The sequence below is a fragment of the Micromesistius poutassou genome (assembly GCF_964030765.1).
Source record: "Micromesistius poutassou genome assembly, chromosome: 24".
Classification (NCBI taxonomy): domain Eukaryota; kingdom Metazoa; phylum Chordata; class Actinopteri; order Gadiformes; family Gadidae; genus Micromesistius; species Micromesistius poutassou.
The window spans coordinates 6,091,363-6,105,847 of NC_140294.1; the positions used below are offsets into that span (position 1 = coordinate 6,091,363).

At 46.3% G+C, this 14,485-nt stretch overlaps 1 protein-coding gene across 1 annotated transcript in view; it reads left to right on the top strand.

Moving 5' to 3' along the window:
• Positions 1-3,044: 3,044 nt before the first annotated feature.
• LOC311369541 (gamma-aminobutyric acid receptor subunit gamma-3-like) overlaps positions 3,045-14,485 on the top strand; it is a gene marked incomplete at its 3' end in the record, with an annotated part of 72,272 nt that continues 60,831 nt past the window's right edge. The window contains exon 1 of the mRNA XM_084487768.1: positions 3,045-4,520. Within this exon, the coding sequence (XP_084343894.1) occupies positions 4,340-4,520 (181 nt within the window). The 5' untranslated portion in view covers positions 3,045-4,339. The remainder of the gene's footprint in view (positions 4,521-14,485) is intronic.

Sequence of the window (14,485 nt, forward strand, 5' to 3'; positions counted from 1 at the left end):
ATGATTTACACACTCAACATTAATAAGTATAAGTACTGACGTCTGCTAAAACACATGACAGCTCTTTCACTGTAGCCACATCAATATTGTCAGCTGATCATCTCATCTCTCAGTGCTTCTGTTGACATGTGAATACTGTTTGTTGCAGGAAGAGTTACATGACATGGTCTGTATTGTTCTGATGGTAAATGCTGGTTATTCCTACTCATGTGAATGCAATGTCTGGACCTCAGGGGCAAACTGTACAACAGGAGACAGAACCTCAACTACAACCTCGTTCCTCGAAGCCCGCCTCCCAAAATCAACGCCACGAGCGGCACTTCAGATTTATCAGTGATTTAATATTTTTTAAATTTAATTAACTTACATAACATTGACATTCATTGAAGAGCAAAGATTTAGCTTGAAAACCATCTAATTATTTCTAGAGATATTAATAAATGTCTTGTACTGTGTAGAAAAGTCAAAGTCAAAGTCAGCTTTATTGTGAATTACTCCACATGTCGACACACACAGCAATGGAGAAGACGTTTCTCCCTACCCCACGGTGACGGCCACCCTAGTGCGCGCAGGAGGCTAGTCCCGTGTCTGTGGATCAGAGCGATTGCTCTGCTGTGATTGGTCCAAAATAGAACTTGCGCAACTTTGCGAGCCGCGCAGGTGAAGTATCAACATCACATGAAAGAAGAACGTCAACCAGCCTCCTCAGCAGTGTTTGTAATAACGCTGTTAGGTAACGCCGTTATTTTTTCACTAACGGGTAATCTAACTAATCACTTTTTCCGTTATTCCAACAGCGTTACCGTTACTGACAGTTAAATGCGGTGCGTTACTATGAATTCATTGAATAAACTGCGTTATCCGAACGCACCCCTGGCTGCACACACAAACTGCTAGGAGACTGGGTGGGTTAGCGATTATGATTGGCTAAGGCAGAGTCGTGTTTCATGGTAGCCAATCGGAGTCAGTGTTTTTACAATTATAATTATTACTATAGATTATTATTATTAATAATATTATTATTATTATTATAGACAATTAGAATAGAAAATAGACCACGCAACATCGTGGGGACACACTCTGACACTCTCACTCTTGCTCTTGTTCACCTTGTTGGTCGGACGTAGGAGATAGATAGACTCTAGGGACAGCTTTTTTACTTTTTTATTGTTACTTTTTATTACTTTTATTGGAATAAAACGACCTGACTACGTGTTGTAGTAGGCAATTCCAACCCCCGTTTGGGACTGGGTGCTTTGGCGGGTGACCCAGGAGGGGTACACCCCGCCGCGAGGACCCGCTCTCCCGGTCGTCTAAAGGTGAAGAGCTCATGATACAAAGGGCTGGTGTTGTTGTGTTGCAGTGTTGTTGCTGATGCTGCGGGGAGCGGTCCGATAGTTTAAGAGGTTGGGTTCACTCGATCCGTTGGTGGTGCGGAGAGCTGCCGGGGCGGCTTGTCACCCCCGGTGGAGTTGATCGAAGCGCGCCAGCGGACAATTAGAATATATCCTAGAGGGACCGACTGAGAGGAGCGCGCCTGTAGGACTGGGGGTCTCCACACGACAGAGCTAGGCTAGACCGAGGGCATCCGACGAGGGGTGGACAGGCGTGACTCAGGTCCCGAAACCTATCGGGGGAAGAGGGCGGGGTCGTGCGCCTGGCAGCTTCACGACGGTGAGGGGTGGTTTGGACCCACCTAGGGCCCGGCTTCCTCGGGGTGGTGGTGCGCGGGGTGCTCGGGGTAGACAAAGGGAAGGGTCTACCTGGTTCCGGGGACCGCGGCGGGGTGGTCGGCTATACGGAAGAAGTAGCCGCCACCGGGTCTGCTCTCAACACCACAGAGAGTTACACCCTGAAAAGTGTCCCCGTAGCCAGCTTGTCCTGGGACTCTGTCCAACAATCAACACATCAGGCAACACCAAATGATAAGAAAACTAAAGGAAAACTATTTGGCACATTGGAAAGCGTCCACCAAAAACCAGTCAATTGGCTTGCTTTTTGTCCGGCAGAATACCTGACCACCGTGACCGACCCAAACCTGAGGAAATCCTTGACAAGATACAGACTCAGTGAACACAGCCTGGCCACGGAGAAGGGACGCCACAGACAGACCTGGCTCACAAGAGAACACAGACTGTGCTCCCACCGCACACTAAACCAACTACAAGCAGAGCTGCACTTCCTGACCTCCTGCCGGTCATACGAAGACATCGGGAACACACACTTCCCACGGATCACAAAGGAAGGACTTTAAAGACGCTCCAGATGCTCACAAACCGCCAGACCTGTTGGGGGAAACACAACAGTGTGCGATCGCAGCAGCGAGATTGGTCCCCTGTTGTGATGAGAGGAGGACCTCAAGCTCCCCATAAACAGACTCCTCCCCTGGACTCTTTACACCGTACACTATAGCACACATCCTCCATGTTGTACATACTGTGTATTTAGAGTGTATCTTTCATTTATCTGTTCATACGAGATATGAACAGATAAAAGACGTCATTTTTGTCATTTTTTAATAATATCACATTTACTTTTTTATAGTAGCCTACTGTAGCGACCCTGGGCCTCTTTAAGAGTTTGTGTGTTATGTGTTATGTGTTTGTATGTCTTTGTCTGTTATTCCAGTTGTTCTATGTGCATGCATTGGAATGTTCTACTTGCCAATCAGTGTAGGGGTTCGAATCGCCCGGTCAGCTGGGGGCGGGGCTTGAGAACAGGAGGGTGGGGGCATGCGCGTTGAAGCGCTCAGCGCGCCGTGGGCGTGTGTTCCGATGGACCGCTGGTTGTGTGTGTTGTGGTGTGCGTTGGTTACGGCCATACAGTGACCAGGTTGGAAACAATAAATGTTGAACGAGTACTTGTGATTGGACATTCCTAAGTCACAGATGAGGTCATTACAGTACTTTTATAGCATACTATTTGAGTGAGAGAGAGAGAGAGAGAGAGAGAGAGAGAGAGAGAGAGAGAGAGAGAGAGAGAGAGAGAGAGAGAGAGTCTACCTACCCTTGTAAAGATAGATATTTGTGGGTGGGTGAGCGAGTGTAATGCCTCCTCATACCGCCAGGGGGTGCACTAGTCCTTCAAACAATGTTTGAAGGGAGTTCCATCTCGGTCTGCTGGTTTATTGCACAAACTATATCCTACCAGGTGAGCTGTTCAGCTAACCCTGGTATAGAACCTGTTCTATACATGGTCCCTGTTAACAAAAAACAATACACAGATTTACTTATTGTACCGTAGGCTCTTTTTTACGTCATTCCAATCATTACATTGGTTTTGTTTTCATGATCAACGTATAAAGTACACCCACGGGCCGCTCATTAATGAACATATCTTTAATCAGGTGTGGTTTGAAAAGGTCCAACAACGTCCACCGCCCAGAGTGGATGTAGACTTCATTAAGAGCTCTCTCTCTCTCTCTCTCTCTCTCTCTCTCTCTCTCTCTCTCTCTCTCTCTCTCTCTCTCTCTCTCTCTCTCTCTCTCTCTCTCTCTCTCTCTCTCTCTCGCTCTCGCTCTCTCTCTGGCGGACTACACGGCTCCACATGTCGCTCAAGTGGCGCCACCACCACATCGAGGGAGAAGGAGAAAGCTTTATTCTCTTTCTGGATTCCTTTTTCCTAACGCCGGTCTACCGCCGAACCCTTTAAAAGGTCCACGAGCAAGAAGGAACCAACCTGCGTGGACCTGGGATGAAAGACACGCAGGAGAAGTAGTGCGTGTGTGTGTGTGTGTGTGTGTGTGTGTGTGTGTGTGTGTGTGTGTGTGTGTGTGCGTGTTGGGGGGGGGGGGGGGGGGGGGGGTGCGGGAGGGCTGGCGATGACGACGACGAAGAAGTTGAGAAGACGGATTATTGGTCCTCACGGCGGAGGAGAGCCGAGGGTCCGCCGCGCGCCGCGGTGTGACGCGTTCTAACGCTCAGGACGGAATACTCTGATCTGCTGGAGGGAAGATGAGCGACGAGTTGGCGGGCGTCCTTTTATTACTTCTCGTCGTTCTTGCAACTCGGTGAGGAATTTACCTTTTCAAGCGTTTCCCTGCGTTTAAAAGTTCAACATTCTCCTGCACGTTGGATTGTGGTCGTCTTTTGTCTTTTTGCGTTTTATGAACATCTTGGCGCACGATACGAATCCATGGCGCGCACACACGCACGCACACGCACACACACACACACACACACACACACACACACACACACACACACACACACACACACACACACACACACACACACACACACACCGCTACTGCAGGCCGTCACGCGACATGAATCCATCTCATGAGTCTCATGATAACTAACGTTTGTCTTGAGACCATCTCAGAGACAAGTTTTTTTTAATGTATTTCTCCTCCTTCTCCACCAGCTCCGACCAGCTGGACCACAGCGAGGACCCCCAGGACCCCCACCACGGCCCTGTCCGTCAGGTCATGGCCCCCCGGAGCCACCAGGCGGACGCCACTCACATCCTCAACAACTTACTGAAGGAGTACGACAAGACGCTCCGACCCGATATCGGTGGTGAGTCCAAAGCTGCTCTGTTATTATACATTTGATGTTAATATGTGTTATATATGTTATAACTGCTGTGATGTTTTGTTTCGTACCTCTATCTATCCATCGATCGATCTATCTATGTAGACCGTACGATCTGATCCGCGCAGCGTGTCACGTGATAACAACAGTAGTCGCCAATCAGTCGCATGCGCATGAGGGCTACTTGTTGAACAGTCATGTGAGAGGTGTGGCAGTAGTTCATCCTTAAAGGAGACATGTTGTGGTGTTTTCCCAACAAGTAAACGTAGTATATGAGTTCCAGAAAACATGTTGTTGAAGCTGTTTGTTTGAGCACAGTATATCACACTAACCTTTGGTCAACTCCAGATGTCGCCCACCGTCTTCTCTGTGCCAAATATCCCGGTTACATGCTGCCAGTCCGACATGCCGCCATTCCGACATGCCGCCAGTCCGACATGCCCCCATTCCGACACCTTTTAGTAGGCTACCTCCATTCCGACAGTGTACCAATCAGTGGCGCCAACTTCAGGTCAACATTGGGGGATCATAAAAAAGGTGTTCAAATGTGTTCAACCAAAAAGTAGCCATTTCAGTATTAGTCATCTATAATTTATTTGATTAATTCCAAATGTTGGTTGTGATGGTGTATGAAATAACCCATTCCATCAATTGACGACTGCGTTTGCAGTCGGAGTGGTGGGACGTTTGAAAACAATGGAAGTGCCGCCACTCCGACCATTAGACGTCAATGTTGGAGTGGGGGTATGACGGAGTGGAAGGCGGTCCCCGGGTTTTCCTTTGATAGACCTCAAGCATTGCGCGTTTGAGAGGAGTAGCGGGTGAATCAGCTGCCAGTGCGTGTGCATGTATCAGTGATATGCGGATTGATCCAAATTGAGCGGTTGCGAGTCACCAAAAATAACAATTTCATACTTTAATGATATTCGGGTCAGGTCGGTTAAAATAAAGATGCAGAATACACTTTTGTAATTTATAAAGTAGGCTATATCATATAAAAGACAAAGACATCATGAATGACTTGTGCTAAGATGCAGCACAAGCTTTCCAGCTGCCAACGTAGTTTCAAGTTTCAAAGCACTTTATTCATCCCCAAGGGGCAATTCAATGGCACAAAGAGCAGCGTATTCCACCATATACAGCACATCATCAATACATTTATGAATAAATAGCAATATATAAAATAGGGGGAAGGGGGATGGGATGAGTGCATCAGTCAGTCTACTGTGTGGTGTAGTCCAAGGATTTGGGGGTGGGGGGGGGGGGGGGGGGGGGGCTGGGGGTTTAGGAGCAGAACAGCCCCGGGGTCAAAGGTCACCTTCCTCCTCTGGGTCCTACAGCCTGGACAGGCTGCGCCCTGAGGGGGGCCACTCACACCATGAAGACAGAACATGCGACGGGTCATGAAGGATCCTACAGGCAGTCTTCAAGGTCTGCTGATGGCATGGTGTAGACAGAGCTCTAAGGGGGCGTCCAATCATTCTGGAGCCGGCGTTAACAGTTTGATGTAAGCGGTTTCTGTTTCGAAGACTAATGGAGTGAAACCAACAAGTGAAGGAAAATGTTACGACACTTTCATTGAGTGAATAGTAAAAAGTAGTTTGAATGTCCTTACTTACATCAAATGATTTTAGTTTCCTAAGCAGAGACCGCCGCTGAGGGCATTTCTTCAGAATGTCCTCTGTGTTGGTGGAAAACTCAGCTGGTTGTCAAAGATAGTCCCAAGGTATTTATACTCCTCTACAACCTCAACTGGCTTCCCCTGGATGGTGGTAGTGACTGCCTCAGTCAGCTGCTTCCGCTTGGGGGAGGAGGTCACTATCATCTCCTTGGTTTAACTCGCATTCAGCTCTAGACAGGATAGCTCACACCATTCCACAAACTCCTGCAGAGCTGAGCTGTGATCATGGAGGGAGTCTGAGAGCAGAGACAGGACGACTGTGTCATCAGCAAACTTCACCATGTGACAGTTTGGCTGAGTAGACCGACAGTCATCGGTGTAGAGGATGTAGAGGAGGGATGCTGACGAGAAGTCAGCAAATAGTCTGGCTGTGGAGTTTGGAGTTTCCAGATGTTTGTGGATGGTGTCTAAGATGAACATTTTTGCATCGTCAACCGTTGCAATCGCCCACCCGATATGCAAATTGGAATGAATCCATCAATGGATCTGTTACCTTGGTGATATAGTCCTTTATGACTCTCTCCATGGCCTTCCTTACCAGCGAGGTTAGGGCCACAGGCCTAAGGCCATACATGACTTTGGTGGTACCCTTCTTGGGTATGGGAATCACCGTGGAGTGTTTCCACAACTGGGGGACTGTGCTGCAGTTGATCACTGAAACAGATGTAGGAGTCCACCCGCCAGTTGCTCAGCACAGGGCCTAAGGGTCCGCCCACATATGTGGTCTGGGCCTGGCGCCTTATTGACTTTGGACCTCCTAAAAGCGCTGACCACCTCCCCAGTGCTGATAGTGATGTCAGTGATGAGGTTTGAGTGAGGAAATGAACCTGACCTTGAGGTCAGAGCTGTTATCGTTCTCGAATCTGGTGAAGAACATGTTCAGGTCATTGGCGGTGAGGTCGGGCTGTAGCCTGCAACCTGTATGGGTCTGCGACTGCCAGGACTGGAGTTAACTGCTGCCATACATTTAAGCCCTGCCATGCAGTGCGGCGGTTGCCCCGGGCAAATGTTCTCTCCACCTTGTTTTTATATCTCAATTTGGCCTTTTTTATTGCACGCTTGAACTCTCTGTTGACCTCTTTCTTTTCCACCTCAGAGCCGGTGAAGAAGAAGACTCTTTTTCTTGTTCAAAATCTCCTTTAGGTCCTTGGTTACCCAGGGTTTGTTGTTAGGAAATATGGTCACCCTCTTAGTAGGTCTAATATTATCCACACAGAAAGAGATACGAGATGATCCTGTATCCACCTGCTGGTTCAGGACACTGGAAGACGATGTCAGTATGGACCAAGTATGTATGGTGTCCTTATCGTTCTGATGTTTACGCTGGATCTCATCCGAAAGCCTCACAGAGAACGCAACTTCATGGGAATAATGTTGCATGTGTAGTCTGTAGTCTGCTGTCCATTCAGAGTGACAGTAACTCTGATCTGATTTAGGTCACCGTTTTATTTAGAATACGTTATGTTAAGCCTAGGCTATTTGTTGACCTGGTGAACAACGGTTTAAATGTACAGATTGTTAAGAGTGTCCGCTAATAAAGACGTTTCTTTTTCTACATTTTATGTAGGCTAGTGGGAAATCCGTATTTATTGTGAATGTTGAAAGCTATTATTACTAACTTTTGCATGAATGCTGAAACGGGATAAAATAGGCTAATGCAATAATGCAGGTTCCTCACGTTAAACTGCTATGCATCAACATTGTAACAATTTGTTTTAAATGCATCTGACTCAGGGATGTCAGTTTTACGTAAGCCAATAAGGCTATGATTAAGCTAATCAAGAGCATGGCCTATACCTTCTACAATAAGTGGGTCGGGTACATTATGTTAATATTAATACTTGCGGTCCGAGTTGTGGTTGGGTGGGTTGGTTGAAAATGTTTGTGTTGTGTGTGTGTGTGTGTGTGTGTATCTCGGAGCACAGTCTGCCTACAGAGACGCGTTTTCTGACGGCCTGCTGATGGGGCGGGCCGCTAGTGGATCGTGAGGAAAGATCAGAGGGGTATTCCATCAAAGTCGCTAACGAAAGCAGCGCTTAGTTGATTAAGCCGAGTTAGAACTAGCGCCAACTTCCACTTGAGGCTAAAGCCGTTCCATCAACACAGTTCAGCCGCGCCTTGCTCAGGTTAGTTCAAACCAGGCTCACGTTATCCTGGATTACGCACGTTCACAAGATTTGTAACCAGGCCAGAACCGTGAATGACGAATCATGGATCAAATGTCCGAAAAGGACCGAGCGGGATCTTTTCCAGCGGCGAACAGAAGCTGCTTGTGGAGGTCTATGAGGAGTACAAGCATATAATAACTCAAAAAGGGAACACCGTAACCATTAATAGAAACAGGGAGGCTGCCTGGCCGATCTGTTGAATGCATAAGTAGTATTAAGCGTAACATATTTTAATTGAATATTGACCACGGATTTGAAATCAGGGAGATAGTCTTGAGTTAACGTGTCAGACTTGCATCCGGTCGTCCAGGGTTCTATCCCCACGCAATTAGTAATATAGGAATGATTACTAGAGAAATCAAAGAACTTTTCATGCCATTTCTTTGACTATTCTAAATTGACAACAGAAGTGGTCTCGGCTGCCTGCCGAGAGACTCACCTGAATGGACTTTATGTGGATGACAATTTCCCATGCAGCAGTGTCTTTGTCATTGTGACAATGGCTTCACTATCAGTAACATTAATATTAACATTAACTTAACATTAACCAGTTTTTGCAAATTATATTTGAGTTCTAGGGAAATTGTAAGACATATTTCTTATATAAAAAGTTAATTGTTAGGCCTACTTTCTCTGACATAAAGGGAATTACAAAATAAAGCCAACGCCAATAATTCTATGACGTACACTGGACGCAAACTCGGGTCGCACGTATCACAGGGCAGGTGCTAGACTAGTGCTGGGCGCTATGACCAAAAATTTATATCATGGTATTTTTCTAAATTCTAACGGTTTCACAGTATATGAGGGTATTTTTTTTTTCATGCATAATCAGGTTTTCACTAGTGCTGCCAGTAAGGACAAATTTTCGACTTTTACGACTAATCTTCAAAAAAAAAAAATATATATATGCTGAAAGCAGGCAGTCACGCAGCTATGCGGCTTGTGTTTACACTTGTGTGCATGGCGGGGTTTAAAACATAACTTCCACCCTAATATTAAGTCATATAACGCAGGTGCGCAAGGCAGCCACAGGAGACGCCAACATTGTTTTCAACCGCTCGGTACCGCGCCGTATTAATTGCCAAGATTTGAAAAGAAAAGAAAGTATTTGAAGCGAATAAGCGACGCTGTTTTTGATTTGTTTATTTGGTTTTGAGCTAATAGTTTTTGATGCATTGGCTTTCAGTTGGTTTTTTACTTTGAAATCGCATACTCTCGCCACACACACACACACACACGCACGTGCACACACACACACGTTCATTCATTCACGGCCGCAAATACCGGTATGGCTGTATATTAAAAATTCATATCATAACAAAAATACAGACCTGTATTCGGTGTTAACCGGTATACCGCCCAGCACTATGCTAGACCATTTCAATATTGGAATAATAATTTTCAATATATATAATATATTTTTATACAAATACATAGATTTGTAAAAAAAAAAAATGTGTTGAGAATACCCACGATAACAATAGATAGCAATTAATTTAATTATTTTATTTGCATCATTTAATCTTAGACCCTTAGTGAAAATATACGCTGTTTGTACTTCATATATGTACATTTATGACAAAATTGTGAGGACTAGGCTTGGCGGAACCTTCTGATGGTACAATTGTTGCTGACAGATGGACTTCTCTGAAACACCGCTCAAGTTAGCCTGACAGTTAACCTGCTCCCGACCAGGTTAGTCTGGTCGGATAAGTTGCCATGGTTACTTAGCGGAGATTCCCTTAAGTCACGTTAATGGAACACAACTCTAGCTGAAAGAAGCCTGGCTAAGCAAAATAAGCCCGGCTTTGCCTTTAGCTTGGTTGGAATACCCCTCTGGTGAATGTGATCATTTGTTTTGGCCTAGCATCGCTGATACAACCTTTAATGTCCCCTTCCTGTTGAGCTCTGGCATATCAGAACTGTTACAGATCTGTGACTGTGGAGTGTGTGATGTTTGTGATGTGTGTGAAAATGTTTTGGTGAATTTGTGAGGAGCAGCGTCCAAAGGAAAACCCATGTCAACTCTTTAGCAAGCAACCGTTGTTTAAATGTAATTTGACATAACTGTTTAACTGTCATTTGTGTTTTATTTTGTGCCGTCGAAAACTTTATAACTTTCACTAACGCCTTATTTCCTTATTTCCGGCTCGTTTCGGTGCGGCTGGGTTTGCTTATATTATATAATTATATAAATATATTATACAAGCCGTCCGGCTTTAACCCCGCCCTACCATAAGGGTTCTGTCGCCGGTGGAACCGCCAGACAGATTCAGCGTAACGTGAAGCCGAGTCGCACCGCACCGTGGAAGCGAGGCATTAGGTCCTTTAATATCGGTCTGTCCTCTCGACCCCCTGTTGCCCTCCTTACCCCCCCCCCTCCGATGGAGCCTCTGGTCCGGGGGCCTCCTCAGGGGTCCATTAAAGGGTTATCGTATAACGGCGGGCCTTTAAAAGCCCTAGCAGACTGGAACTAGGATTATAATGTAACCTTCCTGTGACACAGAAGGCCTATTGGGGAGTTTCACAGCAGTTTAAGAATAAGAACAACTGGGCAGCAATGTTGGAAGCTGATAAAGAAACCGATTCGGAGGTGACATGACGGAGGACATATTCGTCAATGTGTTTTCGCCCGTGTTCTTTTTTCCTTTCTGAGATAGTGCGTCTAGAACGGACAAGAAAATAAGTACAGGAAATGAGCACACAGTTAATGTATTCATATACCAGCCTCCCCTCTAGCAGAGTGCGCACTGAATACAGTTTCACTCATCTTCAAACTGCTTATCCGGGGTCGGGTCGCGGGGGCCAGCAGCTCTAGGGGCCAGGGGGCCCCAGACTTCCCTTTCCCGGGCCACATTGACCAGCTCTGACGGGGGGTTCCCGAGGCGTTCCCAGGCCAGTGTCCACCTAGTCCTGGGTCTTCCCCGAGGTCTCCTCCCCGCGGGACGTGCCTGGTGTGCCCAGTGGGCGTCCTTACCATATGAACCACATCAACGACTCCTTTCTGAGCAGAGGAGCAGCGGCTCTACTCCATTTGTGAGTTCCTCACGAATGGCTGAGTTTCACCCCCTCCCCGCAATGCAACTGTCCATACATCATGTGAGGGAAACGTTGCCAGCGAGCAGTTTATCTCGTACAGATAAGGGGGTCACTGGTTAACAACAAAGAGAACTAGAAAAACAACAACCTAGAAAACGAGACAGCTAGTTAGCAGAGGGCATGGCTAGATAACACAACCTGAAGAAAACAAAGGCCCAATGACTAAAAGTGAACAACAGATGAGGATCACCTGACATGTCGGGATGTTTTTCCCTTGATGTGTGTGTGTGTGTGAGTGTGCGTGTGTGCGTGCGTGCGTGAGTGCGTGCGTGCGTGCGTGCGTGTGTGAGTGTGCATAGGGGGGCTTTCAAAAACAAGAGCCAAACAGCTAGTAAAATACTGCTCAATTCCTGAAATTATAGGAAGCATGTCAACCTGGAAAAGGAGATGTTTCTTGTACCCCTGAAAGTGTATGTTAAATAACAATGTGCTGTCCTGTATTTATGTTTTGAATTCCTGAGGAAAATTTGACTTGTAATGTGGAATCAAAAAAAGTATATAAAATCAGTGTGTCTGACTCATTGCCAGCCAGCTGTCGTTTTTACTGGGTGTCTTCATTAAACGCCCAAACAGGAAGAACCGGGAAAAATTGTGCACATGTGTGTGTAATTTGCATGAACAGACACACACGTGACTTAAGTGTATGATTCACACACAAGTCACGTGTGTCGGAGAAAATAGAAACGTAGAAAGTGCTGAAATATTAGAGTAGTCTTTTAATGAAATGCAGCCGTTGCCTGCTGATCTGTCTCTGCCTGTCACTCTCTCTGTCTCTCTCTCTCTGTCTGTTTGTCTCCGTCTGTCTCTGTCTGTAGACTTGGTTTTGTTTTATATATTTTGCATGCAACACGAAATATCTCGGAAACCACAACTCCAACATTGTTTTTTCCCTTTCCTTTTGTATATTCAGTATGGAGGCTTCTCCAGTGAGGAGAGGGAGGAAGATCCTCCTTAACATTGTTGAGAATAAAAAATGTAGATTGCCCAGACTACTGTAATGAATTAATGCCCTTAAATATGACTACTTTAATGCCTTTGCATATGTAATGTTCGTTTCCCTGGGTAAAGGGACATTAGCACCCCCTATCGCCTATTGAATATTACTGCTGGAGGACATTCCTCCCTCAGCCCCGACTGACTCCCATTCATTTCCCCGACAGTGTTGGCGGCCGGTGAATAACATGGGGTTCAATCTTTATAGGTCCATGGGTTCAATGCGAGAGGAGGAAATTCCTCCTCTGAGTGGGTGTGACTAGCTAAGGGGTCTGAATTGCGCCAAAATCTATTTGCGCTGCACTATTAACCAATACGCAGGAGCCCTGGCTGAGCTATGAACCAATAAGCAGGAGCCCTGGCTGCGCTATGAACCAATAAGCAGGAGCCCTGGCTGCGCTATGAACCAATAAGCAGGAGCCCTGGCTGAGCTATGAACCAATAAGCAGGAGCCCTGGCTGCGCTATGAACCAATAAGCAGGAGCCCTGGCTGAGCTATGAACCAATAAGCAGGAGCCCTGGCTGTGAAGCAGCCAGGGCTCCTGCTTATTGGTTCATCCCCTCAAGTCTAGGCTCAGTGTTGCCAGATTGGGAAGATTTACTGCCCAATTGGGCTACTTTTAATCACATTAGGCTGGAAAAATGATCATTGGGTGGGAAATCTGCCCAATCTGGCAACACTGTCTAGGCTACGAACAAACGCTCTTAGAGACACTAAGCTCAGCTCCGCTCAGTCTTAGAGACACTAAGCAAGAAGTTCCGATCATCTGAACGATAGCGAGATCATAACATTTGCAAATAAAGTTCACAATGGAAACAGAGGACATTGTTCATGTTTTATTACACAAAGCACTCCATTCATTGTGTTACAGTGGTAAGTTAGCGACCAAAGAAAAAGGTAGACCACTTCCCAAAATTAAGATCACCAAAAGTAATGGCAAAGTCAGTGTCGTGAGTGCTACATGGTGCTAGGTACTCATGGCTCACTGCTAGCATTACTAACAATCGACTGTTATTGCTGCTGCTGTTTGCTAATGAATAATGGCAAATCTCCAACGTGGGCTGTTCATGGTTTCACTGATGTGAAAAATCTTGATAGGGCAACCAAACGCCACGTGGCAAGATCACGTAGGTGCTGCTATCCGACTTTCCTTGCTGGGCACCGTGCCTATAGATCGGGTTGTAGATGAGGGTGTGTGGCCGCAAATCCAACAGCACCATACATGTGTGATTGCGTCGCGACTACAGCGCAAGGCACTGCGTCTCCCAAGTTTTTGTGAATAAGTGAGTGTTTGTTTACTATTGGCAGCGCTTTCCCCACGATACAACATGGGAATATATTGTACAGTAGACACAAACTTTTGGACATCCATGCTCACTGCACGAGCCACATTTTTCAAGATCTTCAACTACCACTGGAGATAGCCAGGGCCTAGAATACCAGCTCCTCCAGAGGGGAGGGCCCGGAGGCTGCGTCAAGGCCGTCAACAAAAGAGGGGTGGCCTACAAGCTAGGCTAAGGCTAACCCCACATAAGCTGCCACTACCAAGGATATTCCTAGCCAATGTGCAGTCACCGGCAAATAAACTGGATGAAATACGACTCTGGATTACCTCTCATAGACGAATTATGGACTGGAATGTTCAGAGCTGACAGAACAACTGAAGACTCCGGCAAGACTAGAGCGGTGGTTTGTGCATTTATGTCAACAATGCATGGTGTACGAACACTGTCCTGATCGGGAGTCACTGAGAACCTGGAATACCTGTCTGTTAAATGCCGGCCTTTTTACCTACCCAGAGAATTCACATGTACTGTTATCATGGCCATTTACCCCTTGATGCCAATGCTAAACTAGCAATGAAAGAACTACATGCTGCCATTAGCAGATAACAAACTACACACCCAGAAGGGGGGTTTATTGCTGCAGGGGATTTCAATCATTCAAACCTCAAGTCTGTACTCCCCAAGTTCTACCAACATATCTCCTGTCCAACCAGAGGGGA